The 21858-nt window shown below is 38.7% G+C and overlaps 1 protein-coding gene across 1 annotated transcript in view; it reads left to right on the top strand.

Annotated features, from left to right (window-relative positions):
* The window catches only part of IPO8 (importin 8), a 70586-nt gene extending 56009 nt beyond the window's left edge, over window positions 1-14577 (top strand). Inside the window, exons 22-25 of the mRNA XM_029206328.1 lie at window positions 2121-2326; window positions 8707-8910; window positions 11371-11487; window positions 12579-14577. Coding sequence (XP_029062161.1) covers window positions 2121-2326; window positions 8707-8910; window positions 11371-11487; window positions 12579-12676 — 625 coding nt within the window. The 3' untranslated portion in view covers window positions 12677-14577. The remainder of the gene's footprint in view (window positions 1-2120; window positions 2327-8706; window positions 8911-11370; window positions 11488-12578) is intronic.
* The last annotated feature ends 7281 nt before the right edge of the window (window positions 14578-21858 follow it).

Genomic DNA, 21858 nt, shown 5'->3' with positions numbered 1-21858 from the left:
CTAGTTGCCGCAAGTGGGGGCTACTCTTCGTGGCAGTGCATGGGCTTCTCGTTGCAGTGGCCTCTCTCCTTGCAGAGCGTGGGCTCCAGGCTCGTGGGCCTCACCAGCCATGGCTCGCGGGCTCCAGAGCACAGGCTCAGTAGTTGTGGCGCACGGGTCCAGCTGCTCCGCGGCACATGGGATCATCCTGGACCAGGGCTCGAACTCACGTCCCCTCCACTGGCAGGTGGATTCCCAACCACTGGGCCACCAGGGAAGCCCTTTAAGAATTATTTTTAGTGCATTGTTAATATAATATTAAATTCTTAGAGAATTAAGAATGTGTTTCAGCACTATAATATAGTGGAAAGAACGCAGGCTCTGAAAATTAGGTATAGCCATTCCCCGCTTGTTTTTGACTTAATGTGTATTGCTATATCTCTAGGCAACAAAAATTAAGTGTCCACTTGGGTTCCATGACTATTAAGTGTCTATGGGTAACAACATTCTAAATAGAGTCATGTTTCTAAGGAGAGTACTGGTCTGGTAAAGATATAAAGACTTCAGTGGAGCCCGTTTTCAAATGTGAGGTCAGAAGATTGTTAGTTGTAGTCCTGGTCCTACCCTGGTAGGAGAGTTTGGCTTTATGTGAAGCACTCTCCTAGCTTCCCAGCATAGGAAAAGTGAGATCCTAAGTAGTAGTTATAGGCCCACCTCAAGTGACCCAACACATATAAGTGAACCTGTTGTGCTAGAATTTGAGCTAAATTGCTGATTAATTTGTTCAAAACATTAGAAATAACTAGTGTTCTTTTTAAGTTTTGTAAGATATCATTTAGAAAAATTTACTGAGGGGAAAATAATTTCAACAGGAGTAGTTAGGACATTGCCAAGTGGTGGGGAGATGATGGAGGGGCTTGAATTAGGATGGTAGAAAAGGAATGGGGGAGCATATTTATAAGTTGCTATGTGTATTCTAATTTTTCTACTTGTAGGAGACTGGAATTTGTCCCTGATTTAGATTTCTTATGAAAGCTTTGAAAGGAAGAGCATACTTTAAAAAGAAATTGTGCTTAAAGTTATCTCTGACAAAGATTTAGAGAGTAGAGATTTAGTCATTCACAGTTATAGTTAGTAGCATCTATAAGCAATTTTCCAAAAATAGAAAATCCGTCTCAGCTATTGTATAGATTGGGCATGCTTGAATTGTGCTCCCTTGGATTCTTCAGAGCCCTACTCGATAATCATCTTCTGTACTATGATCCATTTGACACCTGGTGTACACTACTAGTTAGAGGCTACATGGATGAGAAAGTCACCAGGTCAAGCACAGTCCCTGTTACAGTATACTATACTTTGACATTAGTAACTTGAATCAATCAAGCAATGGAAATAATGAAGAATAATAGAAGCTAGTAATATATTTGTCATTGGGTTTGTTGTATATTACTCTCATTTTGAATCCCTGCCAGTGAATTTTTTGTTCATGCCTGCAATTTTAAGTGTTATACTAATATAGAAAATCTTTTAATTCTTAATATTTTTAGTTTTAAACAATTTAGAAGAAGCATTCATACAAAAATGTGTGTAATCTATATTGGTCAAACATTTTTCCTTCAGAATTAAATTTTCCTTATCCTGTTTTACAGAACAGGACATTTAATGATTTACTTATAGCTATTACATTCAGCTTACTAGATGCTGAGTTTGTGGAGGAACTTTTGGCACCTGGGGTTAGTATACAGTGCCAAGATACCTTGTAGACCAATCCAATGAAGACAAAGTCTAAGGGACTCCTCATTTTTTCCATTGGATAGGAATTTTGTGCTATCGTATACAGGTATTCTTGTTTTAATAAAAGTTGTTACGCTAAGGCCCAGATACAGCATTTGTATTATCATAAATTGATATTACACAAGATTCCCCATATTAATTGCAGACTCCCATAGCTCTTTGATGATGATAATTGGTTTACAAAACCTGATTTACATAGGATTTCATATAGTACAAAATGGAGATACCTCTGTGTAACTCCAGTGAATGAACCTTAGAATACACCTTGGACATTTCTTTTTGTAATTTCTTCGGAATTTGTTCTCATTTCTCACGTGCACATTTTTTTTCGCCTTTATAATTTGTAGGCATCATGACCGGAAGATGTGTATAATAGGACTGAGTATTCTTTTGGAACTGCAAAATCGACCTCCTGGAGTAGATGCTGTGGTGGGACAGATTGTGCCCTCAATTCTTTTCCTTTTCCTTGGCCTAAAGCAGGTCTGTGCTACCAAACAACTGGTAAACCGGGAAGATCACTCAAAAGCAGAGAAAGCTGATATGGAAGAAAATGGTAAAGTGTTCTAATTGAAATGAATGCTAGAATTGATTGTGATTTGAGTATGTGTTTTCTTTGAGTTTTAGTCTATTTGGAAACATTAAACAAGTATACATTTCTTGGCCTGTTAACACGTTTAACAAATATTTTGGGTTTGTTTGACTTAATTATAGTAGTTCCTTCTTACCACAATTTTGGTTTCATGGTTTTAGTTGTCTAAAAATATTAAATGGAAAATTCTAGGAATAAACAATTCATAACTTTATTTATCTATTTATTATTGAAGTATAGTTGATTTACAATATTATGTTAGTTTCAGATGTACAACATACATAGTGATTCACTGTTTTTATAGATTATACTCTGTTTAAAGTTATTATAAAATGTTGGCTGTATTCTGTGTGCTGTACAATATATCCTTGTGCTTATTTATTTTATACTTAGTAGTTTGTACCTCTTAATATTCTACTCTGTTTTACCCCTCCCACTTCCCTCTCCCCAACGGTAACTACTAGTTTTTTCTCTGTATCTGTGAGTCTGTTTCTGTTTTGTTATATTCATTTGTTTCTTTTATTTCTTATATTTCACATATAAGTGTGACATACAGTATTTGTCTTTCTCTGACGTACTTCATTAAGCATAATATCCTCCAGGTCTATCCATGTGGTTGCAAATGGCAAGGTTTCATTCTTTTTTATGGCTGAGTAATATTCCATCACATATCTCACCACATCTTCATTATCCATTCATTTGTTGATGGATATTTGGGTTGCTTCCTTATCTTGGTTGTTGTAAATAGTGCTGCTGTGAACTTTGGCGTGTGTGTATCATTTTGAATTAGTGTTTTTGTTTTCTTTGAATATATATCTAGCAGTGAAATTGCTGGATCATACTTTCAGTTTTTTGAGAAATCTTCATGTCGTTTTCCGTAGTGGCTGCACCAATTTACATCCCCACCAACAGTGTGCAAGGGTTCCCTTTTCTCCATATTCTTGCCAACATTTGTTATTTGTTGATAGCCATTCTTACTAAGAGGGGTGAGATGATATCTCATTGTGGTTTTGATTTACATATCTCTAATGATCAGCAATGTTGAACGTCTTTCATGTGCCTGTTGGCCATCTGTATGTCTTCTTTGGAAAAATGACTATTCAGGCCTTCTGCCCATTTTTTAATTGGGTCATTTAGTTTTTTGACATTGAGTTGTGTGAGCTGTTTATATATTTTGGATATTAACCCCTTATTGTAGCATATCATTTGCAAATATTTTCTCCCATTTATAGGTTGCCTTTTCATTTTGTTGATGGTTTCCTTTGCTGTGCAAAAGCGTTTAAATTTAATTAGGTCCCATTTGTTTATTTTTGCTTTAGTGTCCTTTGCCTTAGGAGACCCCCCCAAAAATACTGTTACAATTTATGTCAGAGTGTGTTCTGGGGCTTCCCTGGTGGCACAGTGGTTGAGAGTCCGCCTGCCAATGCAGGGGACATGGGTTTGTGCCCTGGTCTGGGAAGATCCCACGTGCCGCGGAGCAGCTGGGCCCGTGAGCCATGGCCACTGAGCATGCGCGTCCGGAGCCTGTGCTCTGCAACGGGAGAGGCCACAACAGTGAGATGCCCGCATATCGCAAAAAAAAAAAAAAAAAAAAGAGTGTTCTGCTTTTCTTCTAGGAGTTTTATGGTTTCTGGTTATACATTTAGGTCTTTAATCCATTTTGAGTTTATTTTTGTACATGGCATGAGAAAATGTTCTAATCTCATTCTTTTGCATGTAGCTGTCCAGTTTTCCCAGCACCACTTATTATTGAAGAAACTGATATTCCCCATTGTATATTCTTGCCTCCTTTGTCATAGATGAATCAACCCTAAACACAGGAGTTTACTTCTGGGCTGTCTATTCTGTTCCATTGATCTGTGTGTCTGTTTTTGTGCCAGTACTATACTGTTTTGATTACTGTAGCTTTGTAGCATAGTCTGAAATCAAGGAGCATGATACCTCCAGCTCTGTTCTCTTTTGTCAAGATTCCTTTGGCAATTCAGGGTCTTTTATGGTTCCATATAAATTTTAGGAAGATTTGTTCTAGTTCTGTGAAAGATATCATGGGTATTTTGATAGGCTTTAAATCTATGGATTGCTTTGGGTAGTATGGATTTTTTAAATGATATTCTTCCAGTCCATGAACATGGGATATCTTTCTATTTCTTTGTATCATCTTTCATTTCCTTCATCATTGTTTTATAATTTTCAGAGTAGAGGTCTTTCACCTCCTTGGTTAAGTTTATTCCTAGGTTTTTAATTCTTTTTGATGCAATTTTAAACAGGATTGTTTTCTTGCTTTCTCTTTCTGCAACTTTACTGAATTCATTTATTAGTTCTAAAAGCTTTTCAGTGGAGACTTTAGGGTTTTCTGTATATAGTATTTTGTCATCTGAAAATAGTGACAGTTTTACTTCCCTTCCAACTTGGATGCCTTTGATTTCTTTTTCTTGTCTGATGGCTGTGGCTGGAATTTCCAATAGTATGTTAAATAGAAGTGGCGAGAGTGCGTATCCTTATCTTTAGAGGAAAATCTTTTAGCTTTCACTGTTGCGTATGATGTTAACTGTAGGTTTGTCATAAATGGCCCTTATTATGTTGAGATATGTTCCCTCTATACCCACTTTGATGAGAGTTTTTGTCATGAATGGATGTTGAATTTGGTCAAATGCTTTTTCTGTAGCTCTTGTGATGATCATGTGATTTGTATCCTTTCTTTTTGTTTTTTTTTAATGTGGTGTATCACATTGATTGATTTGTGAATATTGAATCATCTTTGCACCCCTGGAATAAATCTCACTGGATCATGGTGTATCATCCGTTTCTATAAATTATTGAGTTTGGTTTGCTAATATTCTCTTCAGGATTTTTGCATCTATATTCATCAGAGATATTGGCCTGTAACTTTCTTTTTTTGTAGTGTCTTTGTCTGCTTTTGGTGGCCTCATAGGATGAACTTGGGAGTGTTCTCTTCAGTTTTTTGGAGTAGTTTGAGAAGAATAGGTATTAGCTTTTCTTTATACATTTCATAGAGTTCTCATGTTAAACCGTCCAGTCCTGGACTTTTGTTTGCTGGGAGTCTTTTTATTATGAATTCAGTTTCACTGCTAGTGAGCTCTTTATTCAGATTGTCTATATCTTCCTGATTGGGTCTTGGAAGATTGTATGTTTCTAAAAATGTTTCCATTCCTTCTAGGTTGTCTAATTTGTTGGCATATAAATATTTGTAGTATTCACTTATGATTTTTTGGTATCCCTGTGATATCAGTTGTAATTTCTCCTCTTTCATTTCTTGTTTTATTTATTTGGGCCCTCTCTCTCTCTCTTTTTTTTTTTTTTTTGCGGTACGCGGGCCTCTCACTGCTGTGGCCTCTCCCGCCGCGGAGCACAGGCTCTGGACACGCAGGCTCAGCGGCCATGGCCCATGGGCCCAGCCGCTCCACGGCATGTGGGATCTTCCCAGACCGGGGCACGAACCCGTGTCCCCTGCATCGGCAGGCAGACTCTCAACCACTGCACCACCAGGGAAGCCCTTATTTTGCATTTTTTTAAAAACATCTTTATTGGAGTATAATTGCTAAACAATGGTGTGTTAGTTTCTGCTTTATAACAAAGTGAATCAGTTATACATATACATATGTTCCCATATCTCTTCCCTCTTGCGTCTCCCTCCCTCACACCCTCCCGATCCCACCCCTCCAGGCGGTCACAAAGCACCAAGCTGATCTCCCTGTGCTATTTGGCTGCTTCCCACTAGCTACCTTACGTTTGGTAGTGTATATATGTCCATGCCTCTCTCTCGCTTTGTCACAGCTTACCCTTCTCCCTCCCCATATCCTCAAGTCCATTCTCTAGTAGGTCTGTGTCTTTATTCTTGTCTTACTCTAGGTTCCTCATGACATTTTTTTTTCTTAAATTCCATATATATGTGTTAGCGTACGGTATTTGTCTTTCTCTTTCTGACTTACTTCACTCTGAATGACAGTCTCTAGGTCCATCCACCTCATTACAGATAACTCAGTTTTGTTCCTTTTTATGGCTGAGTAATATTCCACTGTATATATGTGCCACATCTTCTTTATCCATTCATCTGTTGATGGATGCTTAGGTTGCTTCCATGGCCTGGCTATTGTAAATAGAGCTGCAATGAACATTTTGATACATGACTCCTTTTGAATTATGGTTTTCTCAGCATATATGCCCAATAGTGGGATTGCTGGGTCATATGGTAGTTCTATTTGTAGTTTTTTAAGCAACCTCCATACTGTTCTCCATAGTGGCTGTATTAATTTACATTCCCACCAACAGTGCAAGAGTGATCCCTTTTCTCCACACCCTCTCTAGCATTTATTGTTTGTAGATTTTTTGATGATGGCCATTCTGACCGGTGTGAGATACCTCATTGTAGTTTTGATTTGCATTTCTCTAATGATTAATTATGTTGAGCATTCTTTCATGTGTTTGTTGGCAATCTGTATATCTTTTTTGGAGGAATGTCTATTTAGGTCTTCTGCCCATTTTCGGACTGGGTTGTTTGTTTTTTGATTCTCTTGTTTCTTGAGGTAGGCCTGAATTGCTATAAATTTCCCTATTAGAACTGCTTTTGCTGTGTCCTGTAGATTTCAGAAAGTTCTGTTTTTATTTTCATTTGTCTCAAGGTATTTTCTGATTTCCTCTTTAATTTCTTCATTCATCCGTTGGTGTTTTAGTAGCATGTTGTTTAGTCTCCATATGTTTATGTGTTTCCCATTTTTCTACCTGTAATTGATTTCTAGTTTCATACTGCTGTGGTCAGAAAAAGTGCTTAATATAATTTCTTTCCCCTTAAATTTGTTGAGACTTGTTTTGTGGCCTAGCATGTGTTGTCTCCTGGAGAATGTTCCATGTTCACTTGAAAGAATGTGTATTCTGCCATTTTGGGATGTAATGTCCTGTAGATACCTATTAAGTCCAACTGGTCTAATGTGTCATTTAAGACAACTGTTTCCTTATTGATTTTCTGTCTGGATGGTCTGTCCAGTGATGTAAGTGGGTTAAAGTTTCCTCCTATTATTGTATTATTGTCAATTGCTCCCTTTATGCCTGTTAATATTTGTTTTATATATTTGGATGCATATATGTTAACAAATGTTATATTCTCTTCTTGTATCGATCCTTTTATCATTATATAATGCCCTTTTTTGTCTTTTGTTATAGCCTTTGTTTTAAAGTCTACTTTATCTGATATGCATATTGCTACCCCTTCTTTCTTGTTTCCATTGCATGAAATATATTTTTCCATCCCCTCACTTTCAGTCTGTGTGTGTCTTTAGCTCTGAAGTGAGTCTCTTGTAATTGTTTATTTTGCTAAATATATGCAGACAATCACAGAATTTTTTTCAGTATGTTGCATTCTTTATAATTTCTCACTTTGCTAATGGGTTATAATTATTATGACTTGAGGGAAATTTTCTAGTAATTTCCCAGACTTTCTTGTTGAATTTCCTACTGAGGTGTAGGATGATTAACCAGTGAAGGTTTCTCTTCCTGTCTTTGTTATTCTACATATTATATATATATATATATATTTTTTTTTTTTTTTTTTCCATGTATGTGGTCAAAACTATGGTTTCTTGCATTATCCCTAAAACTACCTTGCAGTTGAATCCAGGTGCTTCAGTATGGTGTGTTTTATAGAACTAGGTTTAGATTAATATTGCCTGGTTTAGGTTTACTCCAGGTTTCCCCTCTTAGGTTGATTTCGTTCTGCATTTACTGTCTTCCAGTTATTTATAATACTGGACTAACTGCTTGGAACAGACCAGCCCTGAAAATAGAAACTGAACCTATGGGGATATACAATTCAGCTTTCAATTTTTTTAACCCACATATAGCTAATTATTTTTCCTCTGTATTTCTATATTTTTCTGTTTCTATTAGCAGAAATGACCTCTTCATTTGAGCATTTCCGAGCAGTTCATAATCAACTTAGTTAATTGCTAAGAGACTCAAATTCTCAGTGGTAGGTCATTGTTATTTAAAACACATGCACTAAATACATAATCATTTTATGTCTTTTTTGACAAAAAAGTTAATTTGGGAATCTGTGGCTAAATAGTATATATTAATGGATGTGAAGCAGCCATAGTAAAACAGTAATAATGTTCATCTTTAGAGATAGAAATTGTTTTGAGTGAGGAGGATAAAGTCATTTTCAGTTTAGCAACTACAGTAAAGATAAGGTTTATTTTTATAATTTTACATAAAATTATGTGGTCATTTTTCCATTTCTGGAATGTCATTTATTATTTTTATTTTCTTTATGGAATTTATATTTTGTCCTTATGTGTTTGATTCCTTTTAAATAAATAATGGATTCACAGAAGAGATTTCAAGCGATGAAGAGGAGACGAATGTAACTGCTCAAGCAATGCAGTCAAATAATGGAAGAGGTGAAGATGAGGAGGAAGATGATGATGACTGGGATGAAGAAGTATTGGAAGAAACTGCCCTTGAGGGATTCAGCACTCCACTGGACCTTGACAATAGTGTGGATGAATATCAATTTTTTACACAAGCCCTGCTGAGTATGTTGTTACTCCCTGAATCTTCAGATATGTTTTTCATTTCCATCTATTAGAAGTTGTTTTGGGATCTTCCTCCAAGTTGGTTTAGATTCCCTTTAAATTTTTAATTTATTTTTAATTATAGAAATCCCCAAACATACACAAAATGAGAGCAAATAGCATAATGAAACATCCATCACCCAATCCCAGCAACCTTAATCGTTGTAAAGTGGCAGGGTGAGGCTGCAGGGTATCCTCACAAAAGTAATTACAGGCAAGAGTATCTGCATATATTGTTCATCCTCTAGATATGAATGGATAAGGATTTTTGCAGAATGAAGTATCTCACATATGTTCCTTAAAAATTGTGGCCATATTGGGGCTTCCCTGGTGGCGCAGTGGTTGAGAGTCCGCCTGCTGATGCAGGGGACACGGGTTCGTGCCCCGGTCTGGGAGGATCCCACGTGCCGCGGAGCGGCTGGGCCCGTGGGCCATGGCCGCTGGGCCTGCACGTCCCGAGCCTGTGCTTCGCAACGGGAGAGGCCACAACAGTGAGAAGCCCGCATACTGCAAAAAAAAAAAAAAAAAAAAAAATTAAAAATTGTGGCCATAAACTTATTAGCAATTCAGAATCCCCATGTGAATGAACAGAGTCCAATAGAGAGTAGATTTTTACTACATAAGCAATTTACCAATTTGTACAGCAAAGGACACTAGAAACTCAAAGATTGGGAGAAAATATTTGTCATGTACATGTCATAGGCTTAAGACCCACAGATTACAAAGGCCTTCTATAAATGAATAAGACCAATAACCCAGTAGAAGAATGAAAGATATAAATGGAAAACTTAAAGAATTAAAAATAAATAATAAGCCAATGAAAGCATTTAGAAAATTATTATAAATAAATTATAATGAAAAAATCCCACTAAATAGGTTGTTTTATAGTTACATCATATTTCTCTGGTAATACCATAATTTAGCTTATTTCCACTGATGGACATATAAGATATTTCCAGGGTTTTTCTTTTTTACAAGCAATATTAAATTGAACATCCTTGTGTATAAAATATTGTTACTAACAAGGCAATGGTAGTGTAATATATTGACATTATTTAGTATGCCAATGTATTGGTTGTTACAAATACCATTAATGAACCACCTCTATGATTTATTGAAATTCAGCCGGAACAAGAGGTAGAGAGTACAGGGAATGATATTCCAAAGCATGAGGAAGATAAGAGTGTAAATGTGGAGACTGGAATGTGGAGGGTACGCTCTAAGGCAGTTACTTCCAGACCTGGTGTGCATCATAGGCAACAAAGAAGCTCTTAGGTCTTGAGTAGGATCTCAGCATATGTATTTTGAAAATGCTCCTCAAGAGATAGGCAGCCAGCTTTGGCTCAGTCAGCATACAGGGACCACTGCTTAAAGTCTCTGTGAAGTAGTAAAATTGTACCAGCCTTGAAATCTGGTGGGGTTTTTTTTCCTTTTTCTTTTTGGCCGTGCAGCATGCGGGATCTTATTTCCCTGACCAGGAATCGAACCTGTGCCCCCTGCAATGGAAGCAGGGGTCTTAACCACTGGACCGCCAGGGAAGTCCCCCAGTCTTGAATTCTGGACTGAGATTGTCTTTATCCCATTTCCCATTAGAGTGTTTTTGAATGTTTTTCTGTAAAGAGGTGACCTTGGGGATATGATAATTTCCTTCAGGGGTATTATCTGATGATGTCCAAAAAGAACTGAAGGGGGCTAGACTTGGGAACCAAGCGTTAGGAAATTACTTTATTGATTTAGGAGTAATAGGGCCCTGGAGTGGGAGGATGGCATTTGATGGGACAAAGCGTATCAGTGAAAGACATCCAGAAAGCAGCACAGAATTGGATGTGGAGAGAGCATGATTAAAGATGTTAGGCATTTACAGTGGTTGACTAGGAGACTGATAGAACTAGTGATGGAAATGGGAGATAAGGAGGGTTTGGGAGGTAAAATGTTAAGTTTGGTTACAGTTGTACTGAGTTTGAGGTGAGCTATCCAAAGTAAAAGACCAGGAGGCTTAGGGAACAGTTTTGCCTAAAGGTACAAATTTGAGTTTTTGGCATAGAAGTGATGCTGAAGGAGCAGGTAGCATAAGAATTCCTGAGGAAAATGGTAACAAGTGAGTAAGGTGTTTCCCAAGATCTGGATTTTAGGCAGCATTCATAGTTCGTAAAAAGCCAGGAAGAAGAGGAGATGGGGAGGGAGCAGAGAACTAGGCAAAACAGATTTGTGATGTCCCAACCTTTCTTTATAGCCCCACGTAGGTCGAGTACTAAAGTGAGTACTCAGGAGTAATCCTTTGTTGGAATGAGTTTTATCACCTATTGTCTGTGATCATTTCATTGTAATCTGATTGTGTTATTAGTTATCCTCTGAAATAATAATTGTCATTGGACTCCTTTATTTTTCCTTCTCCCTCAACACACCCCCAAAATACAACAGCTGTGCAGAATCGGGATGCTGCCTGGTACCAGCTGCTGATGGCACCGCTCAGTGAGGATCAGAGGAGGGCGCTCCAGGAGGTGTACACACTGGCCGAGCACCGAAGGACGGTAGCAGGTCAGCCAGCATGATTTCTAGATCGGAGTGCATGTGTCAGAGTGCCCGTATTCAACTTTTATTTTACGAGCCTGGTAGCACCTAAATACTGTTCTAAAAATTGTTAGAGGCCAACCTTTCAAGATAATAAGGAATTATCATTATTGTATGATCTTTTTAATCATCCATGATATATTAGCTCTGTGAACCACCATGTGTTAATGTGTCTTTAGTGGTGTTCTTATTCACGCCCTTATCCTATTTTGGAGCCAAAGGTAAGATGTAAAGGTTGGGATGAATCTTGCTGAGGGAGAGTTAATCAGCTGGGTCACCCACCTAAACATCTAAACAACAGATGGGTCAAAAGCATTTTATGAATTCTTGCAGGGAGCTTGTATTCCTAGAAATTGAAATACTCTCTATTTCTATTTGTTGGGCTTTATGTGTTGGTGATTCTCGTTGATTTTCAGTTTTTGAGCTGGAGAAATTATTTTACGCAGACGTTGTTATGGTCACTCCTAGAAATTAATGGAAGATTTTGTAATTACAAAAGTATTTTAGTGGGGAACATCATGGAATAGGAATCTAGAGTTTAGAACCCAGGTTCTTCTGCTTGGATTTAGGCTTTAAGTCCTGTACAGATTCTGTATCGGCCCTCCTGATGTGAGAAGTCAGTGCCCTTTCAGCAATAAACACTAGCTTTGAGCCTTGTTTTTATTTTGCTCAGTTTTAGCAAATAGTCTGTCCAAGATAGAAAATATAACTACAGTCTTCCTCCGGTATCTGTGTGGGGGGGATTGTTTCCCTGACCTGCCTTGGATACCAAAATCTGAGGATGCTCATGTCCCCTGTTAAAATGGTGTGGTGCAGTGGGCCCTCTGTATCTGTGTGTTCCGTATCTGCTGGTTCCGCATCCCCAGACACCAAGACGATGGTACTTACTGACACGGGTTTATTAAAGGCTAATGTTCAATTGGGCAGAATAATTAATACCACGATTCACATTCCTTCACAGTACTAACTCTAAAGAATCTGGCCCCTTTGAGGTTATTTCCAACTTTGTCACCTTAAATACTCCTCTCTTTTCCCCCCTTTCTCTTGGCAAATGTTAGAGGCAAAGAAGAAGATTGAACAACAGGGAGGCTTCACCTTTGAAAACAAAGGAGTCCTCTCTGCATTTAACTTTGGGACTATGCCCACCAACAACTGAAAGAAGGAAGATCAACCGACCAAATGTCATCGCTACGTGGTACGTCAGCCGGAAGGAGAGGGTCAAGGGGAGCCGGGGCTACTCTTTGTGCCACCTGCTGTGCCAGTTACTGCCTGGCGTCCGGCATCACCTTTCTCCACCCCTGCATCCCCTTTGACCTTTCTCACCCTGAAATATATATTTTAAGCAGCTACTGTAATGTATGAAATTAAAGAACAACAAAATCATTGGACTGCAAAGGACAAAGCATATGCTCCAAAGGATGAATGACCAAGGTGGTTTTAAAGGATTGGATGGAATTGCACGTCTCAGGTTTTGCCATGCAGAATCAATGGATTTATGCGAATAACAGTGCCTTCTGTTGTACATGAATTATCTGAAAAAATTTTTTTGGAGTGCATTGCAATTTTTTTTAAGGCATAAAACATATTTCTAGATAAATGTAAACCTTGGCTATATGTTGACTTATTCTGCATTTCACTATGTGAATTTACTGTTAGGACGTTAGCTACAAGTCACTCTGGTTTCAAAATCATCACTGCTCCCCTTGCTCTCCACTGCTGCTGGGGGTTTTCTTCAGGGGTTGTACAATATGCACTGGCTCTGGTTTTTCATAAGGTGTTTTTTTCCTAAAGATGTGGCTTTCCTAAGAAGTGTCTTACTCTCTCTTCCATCATATTTTTCAGCCCTGAAAGGGGTGGTATTTCTTTTGAGTCAGCCTATATGAATATCGATTTCATTCATAACCTATTAAGTTCAGGACTCAAAAATTTCTTGGCACCAAGTGGCAGGGACTCTTTTCATCACTGGAATTAACAATCAGTCCAAGTATATTCTGAATCATTCACTTAATTATGCAATTAATTGACAGTTATACTAAAGCACATTGGACTTCTATGAGAAAGGTGCTACATAAGCACACTGTCTTTCTGGATGGGGGCTTGCATTTTCAGTAACTTATCATTCCAGCTGTGTTGGACCCGGGTCCAAAACATTTTGTAACAATATTTTTTATCTAGGAAAAAGACCCAAGTAAATCTTACTTCTTGCTTTCTCACACATCTGAATTTTCTCCTATCTAATCTGTCCTAGTTTTTATTATAGCTCAGTTTGGCTTTTTATATTTTTCAAGGGTTGGGGATCTCAGTCAGCTGCACCCTGACATGGTAATGATGCAAGATATCCCATGATAAATATCGCAGATGGAGGTTACAGCTGTTTTTCTGAACTGATTCAACACCAGAACATGGGTCACAGTGTTTTCATTCAGTAAAGCAAAAGTGAATTTTCAGAATTTAATATATTTCTGGGTATGATACAGTTGTCCGTTTTTGTGAAATGTTTGCGGCTTATATTTTCCATCAGTCACTGGAGGAATTTTCTCCAGGTGCTTTCTATATTACCATCCCTTGTTAATATGAACTCTTTTTAGAATTTTAGGTTATTTAAGTAGTTTTTTACAGAAGTAGCCCAAGAAGCCATGAGTTTCAGAGTTAAATGATCCCCTGCTTTCTTCTGGCCCCTCTTCCCAAGGCATTGATGCTGAATGTGCCAGCTGGCGGTTAGAAGAGAAAGATGGCGTGGGGGAGACTGTAGACATCGTAAGCTTTGAAGCTCTTCTTTTTCTCCTCATGTCCCAAATGGTTTAATTTTAACATAAGTAACATGCCTTCACACTGGACTGTAAAAGGCATGTGATTTTATTTTTGTGATGTATTGTATTCTGCAGTATTAAAGGGAAAGAAGTGTTAATGTGTATCATCCTATCTTGTTTTTGAAGCCAGGGTAGTTGTACAGTTTTGTTACCAGCAGTGCTAACCTGAATGTGATATGATTACCTTGGAAAGGCAGGAACTCATATGAATGTACTGTAAAATAAAATGCGGACTGATTCCTAGGATCTTGAACTCCTCTGTGTGAAATGTTTTCTGAAATGTGGAGGTGCTAAAGCAGGTGATAAAAACCCATCAGTGTGTGTTTTCCTGGCTCCTGGGGACCTGGAGCAAGGTGACCATAGGTCTGGGAGGGTAGCAAGGGCTCATCAGGAACAGCTAAAGACTGGGGAGTGGTTGGGGGCTAGAGCTCCCAATGAAGGTGTCCAAATAAGAGCTGCAGAAGCTCTGAAAAAGCAAGGTCATTCAACCACATCAGGACCTTGAAGGAAAGGAAAAAATGCCTGAGGTGGAGCCATTTTCTGATGGGCTGCCATCAAATTAGGAGTGGAATGGTAAGCGCCGGCCTTTTGATTCTCAAATGTTTACCTAGCATGAAAATAAGCTCCTCCTTCCCACCTCTAATTTATGTTAAGACCACACTGAACCAGTTAATTGTTAATCAGTGAAAATTCTAAAGAAAGAAAACAATGAAGTTATGTCATTTATTTAATAGAGTGAATTACAGTGCAGTTTTCTATTCAGCAGGGGAGACTGAAAATTGTAATAAATTTATGGAGGAAATCAAGGAAAACTTGGCCATGTGATCAGAGACCACCAGCATTTGTATGTATGTATACATGTGTGTATGCATGTGTTTTATCTATAAAAAAAATCATTTCAGATAAGCCTTAAATGGTAAGCCTTCCTGTCCCCGTTTCACTCTCTCCATCGAGATCAGTGTACAAGTGGGTTGGAAACTTCTCACACAGTCCACTTGTGAGTAAGGCCACAAAATCAATGAAAAAAAGGTTGGACTATGTTTTTAGGAAGAAGCATAAACGGCGCAACTGTGGCTGATCCTGTAGAGGTGTGTATGCAACAGAACTTTGAGTGTCTGGGCAGCAGGAGAGTCTGGGGCAGACAGCAGTGCTCGCGGAGGGAGGAGAGGTGTACAAGGCTCTGACATCAATTGGGGAGGTGAGCGAATGCACATGCTCCCTGCAGGGTACCTGAGAGGAAGTTCACCTTGGAGATCACCTAATTTGAAAAAAAGATTTCACAAGTGCACGGGGGTCTCTCAAGAGCTAGGAGTTGGCTGCTTCCCAGAGTGTTTGGAGTATGCCTGGAGCTGAGAGCAACTCAGGCAGGAGTGACCTTATGGAGACTTTTTTCCCAAAAGGCTTCCTTGGGCATGAAGGGAAAACCTGGGGAGGATGAGAACTACCCAGCAAGGCCTCCTGGGCACCTGTGTCCCCCACAGAGCTCTTAGTTAAGAGTGACACACCATTCTCACTGCCTAGTGAGTGAGGACAGTCCCCTCACTTCTCCCCCTTTGCAGTCATTCTCTCCTGCTGCAGCTTGACCCTCACCCTTTACCTCTTATGCCCACCTTTCTGCCCTTACCTAGGCGCAAGATAGAATGATTTTTCAAAATGCAAATCTTGGTTGTATCACTAACCTGAGAGATTAAGACCTCTCAGCGGCTCTTAGGATGCAGATAAAATCATTAACGTGGCCCCAAAGCCCCTGAGTGATTGGCTCTACCTCAACTCTCTCATCCTTTTCTCACTGCCTTCTTCCTCCAATTCACTGGGTTCTTCTCCCTCCAGGCTCACTGATGCTCTTTTCTCCTCTTCCCTTCTGTCCTTTACCTGATAAATTCCTCTTCATCTTCACTTTGGAACATAAATATTACTTCCTCATGGAAGCCTTTCTGCTCCAAGGGCCCCTAAGTCAACTTTGAATCATGTATCCCACTTACAATCAAATAGTGTGCAATATAAGCTGTTAGAGCCAAATCTGTGTCCTCCTCACTCCTGAAACCCCAGCACCTAGTAGAGTGTTTTGCTTACAGTGGGTTTATCATTGGTACCAGGGCCCCCCAAAGAAGACTCTGGTAATAACTACATTGGAGAATTCAGGAGGACTCAATATATCCCACCTAAAATCTAATTATTTACTTTCCTGGCTACAGTCAAAACAAATATTTTATTTTTATTTATTTTATTTTTTTTTTTTGCTGTACGCGGGCCTCTCACTGTTGTGGCCTCTCCCGTTGCGGAGCACAGGCTCCAGACGCGCAGGCTCAGTGGCCATGGCTCACGGGCCCAGTCACTCTGCGGCATGTGGGATCTTCCCGGACCGGGGCACGAACCCGTGTCCCTTGCATTGGCAGACAGACTCTCAACCACTGCGCCACCAGGGAAGCCCCAAACAAATATTTAAAGGAGGCCAATAATTTGATCTCCCCTTTAAGTATTTGCTTATTTTGCTCTATTTATTTGGTGGAGTTGGGGAGAAACTGATTTTTTATTAATAAAAATCATATACTTCTATTTTCAAAATAAGAAACTTTATGCATTTATTACAGTTTTCCAAGCCAAATAACCTAATATTGGTCATTTCCAATAACCAAAACTACAAATTCAATTTCCTAATTTTTAGCTCCCCGCAGCTGCTGATGTCAGACACCTCAGCTAGGTGGTGCCAGGATTGGGGGCATTTTCACATAAATTAGAATGTTCGACATTTCTAGATGCCAGCAAGAAGTATTTAATTTTTCATGAGGGTGTTGTCTACTTTGGTGGGAACAAGACTAGTGTTCATTTCCTAGTTAAAGGAGGAGTTGTATTTGGAAAGGTTCATTGCCTGGTACCATGTTTCCCGTGTGTCCCAGTGAGGTTTCAGCCCTCCTTACAGCGGGTGCTCCAGGCCACTCCCTCTGGCCAGCCCCTTCGTGGGGTTGTGGTTGGGCACTATCGCCAGAGATTCTCTGAAGGTAGAGACAAGTTAAATAAGCAGATTGTTTACTTTCTCATTGTGCCTGCTTCTGACAGGCCTTCAAGCTCTCTTTTCAACCAAGATTTGAAGAATATGGTACAGCCTAAACCTTGGATCTAGAGTTGTGTGACTCCAGTTGGATTCTTCTTTGCTTGTGGTAGCCAGCCTGCGTGATGACCCCCAATGAACTTTGATATCCCTTGGGTTGTTCCTTCTCACACTGTCCCATGGTTGGACTGTGAGAACAATGGCATGTAGGAGTTACGGTATGTCACTTCCAAGATTAGGTTATGAAAATCTGTGACTTACATCTTGGGTGTGTTTTCTCTCTCCCTCCTCCTCTCTCCATGTGCTCTGGTGGGAACCATGTCATGAGCAGCCCAACGGTGAGGACCACATGGTGAGGAACTGAAGCCTCCTGCCAGGAGACACATGCGTTAATTAGGAAGCAGATGCTTCAAATTTGTCAAGTCTTCCGAGGCCACAGGCCTAGCTGGCAGCTTGACTATAACCTCATGAGGGACCCTAAATCATAATCATCCAAGTAAGCTACTCCTGGATTCCTGACTCTCAGAAACTGTGAGACAATAAACAGTTGTTGTTTTTAGCTGCTAAGTCTGGTGACAATTTGTTATGGTGCTGTAGATAACTAACACACTGTTTACAAAAACTCTCCTATACTTTGTACTATGAATAAATAATATACCCTGGATTGGCAGGAAATAGAATGCTGACATCTGATATGAGGCAGAACTAGGTAATCTCCAAGATTTCTCCCCACCCCAAGATTCTACAATAGGTTGAAACTGAAGACTGCCTATGATACCCAAATTTCCCTAAAATAGTCTAGATTTTCTACTTTCAAACTAAGCTATATCTAAAAACAGATGTGACAAAATCTGTAGCTCAGATTCAGTTTACGTCGTGTTTATAGATGTTAGGCATTTGTTCTCAAGTATTACCATTTATCTTAATTTTTAGTCAGCTTTATCTTTTAACATGCAAAACTTTCTATAAATGAAAAGGCATGGTGTAATTTATAGGCTATATTCTAATTGTCATAAAGCACCATTTGAAACCATGGCTGAATTAATTTTTGACATATTCAGGCATTATCCTGAGTTACACTGACTCAGTGGGTCAGCTCTACCGAACTCATGAAATGAGCCTGCTAGAAGAACTGCTGCAGGATGACTTGGATTTTAAAATTTTCAATATTTTAGGGAACAAAAGTATTAGAAGTGTTTCTTCCTTTGGAAGCTGAAAGCTTGATAGCAGTTCAAGAACAACTTGGAAATACCAATCGTTTGGTTATCTTTATTTTTGTTTCCAAAATTGCAGATGAACTTTGTGGCCTGGGACTCTCAGAAAACTGCCAATTTCTGTTTTTATTTTTTTTGAAAATCAAAGTAAAAGGAGGAACAGTAAATGACTATATTTTTGGTTTTAGAAATTATGCCAAAGTGTCATAGTAATATCTCATCAAAGAACAGTTTCACATTCCCCATTTGTTAATGGACTTAGCCATTAACACAATAATTTCTGTTTTACAGAATATTTATTGTTGTAAGTATTATTACTATTATTAGATATTACTAATTAATTGATAGCCAAAGTTGCTCAGGCAGGAGAAGGGTAATTTTTTACACAACATAAGTTTAGAAAATCTGAGTCTCTGCATTTAGCTCCTGATTTTCACACTGGCCTGTTAGGAGTTTCTTTATCTGTAGAACAGGGTAGAGGGAGGCCTGGCTGCCTTGGGAAATTTTGTCCTCATAACATGAGTCTGATATTTTATAAAAGGAGAATTGTCTCTATTCTTAGTTAAAAAAAAATTTTTACCTTGTAATTCAGAATTAGAAACAGAAAGGAAAAAGAGGGAACTATGTAGAAATTATTTTATACTTCATTTTAAAAACCAAGTTATATTGTTTTCTATTTGCAAAATGCTATATTCTTCAAAGGTAATATGGTTCTTGAAAAATAGTACAGCTGTGCCTCATATCACGCTATAAAAATTTTAGGAAACTACAATCATAGAGGAGCTAAAAGACAAGACACTTAGTAGATGCCTCTTTAAGGAGCAAAAACAAGTTGAAATTTTGAAAGTAGTTAACTGAGAAACTGCTGACTGGTTCTGGGGGTGGAGGTGGCCATAACTGTGATTTTTGATTAGGTTTTTATGTTCCTAAACCTCTATCATCTCTTGTTGTGAATATAATTTTTCCCCCCTTCTGCTAGGCTATGAAGAGAAAAAGGAATTTTGAAGGGCAAGTGGTCCTTGCCCCTGAGAGAGGGGGGGAAGCTAAAAGTTGCGAGAACTCCAGGAAATTCATATGGTTGCAGGATGGCAGCTGGGAGGTCGGGATGGGGGATCTTGACTATTTCCTCTGCTCCTAGTTCTAAGATGCACTTAGGGAAATCTCTGTATAGATCTTTTCCTTACCTAGCCCCTCTATGTATTTGTTTGTTTCTCTTGATAATTAGTCATATGGTTCTTATCTTTGCATGCTGAGTAATTCTTATTTAATACTGGAAATTGTGTAAAAAAAAAAAATAGAGGCCTGGGAATTCCCTGGCAGTCCAGTGGTTAGGACTCCATGCTTCCACTGCAAGGGGCACGGTTTGATCCCTGGTCAGGGAACTAAGATCCTGCAAGGCCAAAAAAAAGAAAAAGAGAAAGAAAAAAGAGCCTCCATATGATGATGACTTTCAATGGAGAAAGTTCAAAATTTTCTTTAAGATAACAGAGTGGAAGAAGGGGGAACTCATTGTAATACAATCAGAGACTGGTCTGGGTTGAGGTTAGATTGCAGTTTGGGTAAGATTCAGTCTACTGCTTGTTTGCCCTGTACCTAGGGCTTGGCCCTTCAGAGTTTCAGTTAAGAGATCAGTAGGTCTGGGTCTCCTTAGTGCCAAGAACTATGGGAATTTCTGCCCTGCTTTTCAGTGGCTTTCAGCTTAGCTCTCTCATCTCCCACCATTGCACATCTCTAGAATTAGCTGAATGCCTTGATGGCGGAGACCAGATATAAGGTCTCCAACTTTGGCATTCCAGTCCTGAATGCCCACCCAAAGCTGTTTCTCTGTCTACCCAGCAGAGACCTGTCTGGACCTAGCTCAGATCCTCAGTCTTCAGCCCATGCTCAGAACTGGCAAATACCTCTTGGAATAGTCAACTGCCAATTCTCAGCAACTTTACAAATGTTCTGTCTCTCAATCTCTGGAATTTTAGTCCCTCTAGTAGTTTGCTTTTGCAGCTCTCTGATACCTTAGTAAACACAATTTAAAAAGTTTATCTGGATTTTGTAGCTGTCAGTGGGAGCATTTTCCTGCCATGAATTCCATCATATCCAGAAGCAGAAATATACCTTTTTTTTTGTGCATTTGATCTGACCTGGACTGAGAGAAATGAAGTGTTCTGCTACTGTTTGCACCTGTTTCTCCTTGTGCCTCCTATAATTTCTGCTTTTATCAATATTGTTGCTACATTGTTTAGTACAGAGGTATTCAGAACTGTTACATCTTCATTTTGGTTTGTATGCTTTGACACTATAAAGTGCCTTTATTATTGCTTTTTGGCCTGATTTCTACCTTCTCTAATATTTTATTACAACAGCCACTTTCTTTTTGTTTTGCTTTTTCCTGGTATGTCTTTGTTCATCTTTTTATTTTTAACTTTTCTGAATAATTTTGTTTTCAGTGTTACTCTTATATATAGCCTAGGAATTGGATTTGTGACCTAGATTTGTGAGTCAATCTGAAAATCAATCTTTTTTCTTTTATTAGGTAAATTAAACCTACATTTATTGGTTAATTTTAGATCTATGATATGTGTAACATTTTATTATTGTTTTTAAATGCACAGCTCCTCCTTTTTTATTTTTTATATTTATTTATTTATTTGGCTGAGCCAGGTCTTTGTTGTAGCATGTGGGATCTAGTTCCCCGACCAGGGATCGAACCCGGACCCCCGGCATTGGGAGCACAGAGTCTTAGCCACTGGACCACCAGGGAAGTCCCTGTGTAACATTTTCAAAGTCTCTTCTATGTAGTCTCTTTCTTTCTGATAGTGACTACATAATTATATCTTTAATACCTTTATTCTCTTTTTTCTTCAGAATAATATCTAGAATTTTCCTAATATAAGCAGCATTAAAATTGCTTGTATTCTCTTCTTCCCCTTCATCCCTTGCCCTCCATCCCACAATTTTGGTAAATAATGTCATCTTTCTTAGTGCTGACTTTTGTACTGTCAAGTATGTTTTACTTCTAAAACTTAATTTTTCAACTTAAAATGTCTCTTGGTTTCTCGGTATTATAGATGAAGCAGTCAGTGAGCTTATTCTTTTTTCCACTTCCCCTCTTATCTTTCCATTTTTTTAGGTTATCTTTTTTAAGTTGTCAGATCACATACCACATGTATTCTATTCTGTCACCCTTATTTTTCTCTTTTTTTGATCTTGTATCTATGGGTAGATATATTTGCTGTCCATGAGAAGTCTTTTTACTGAGGCTTCCTCAGTC

This window comes from Monodon monoceros, unplaced genomic scaffold (genome assembly GCF_005190385.1).
Source record: "Monodon monoceros isolate NGI ecotype Baffin Bay Population unplaced genomic scaffold, NGI_Narwhal_1 Super_Scaffold_6, whole genome shotgun sequence".
NCBI lineage: Eukaryota > Metazoa > Chordata > Mammalia > Artiodactyla > Monodontidae > Monodon > Monodon monoceros.
The sequence above is the reverse complement of the archived record's forward strand: the minus strand, read 5'-3'. Positions and strand labels throughout refer to the sequence as shown.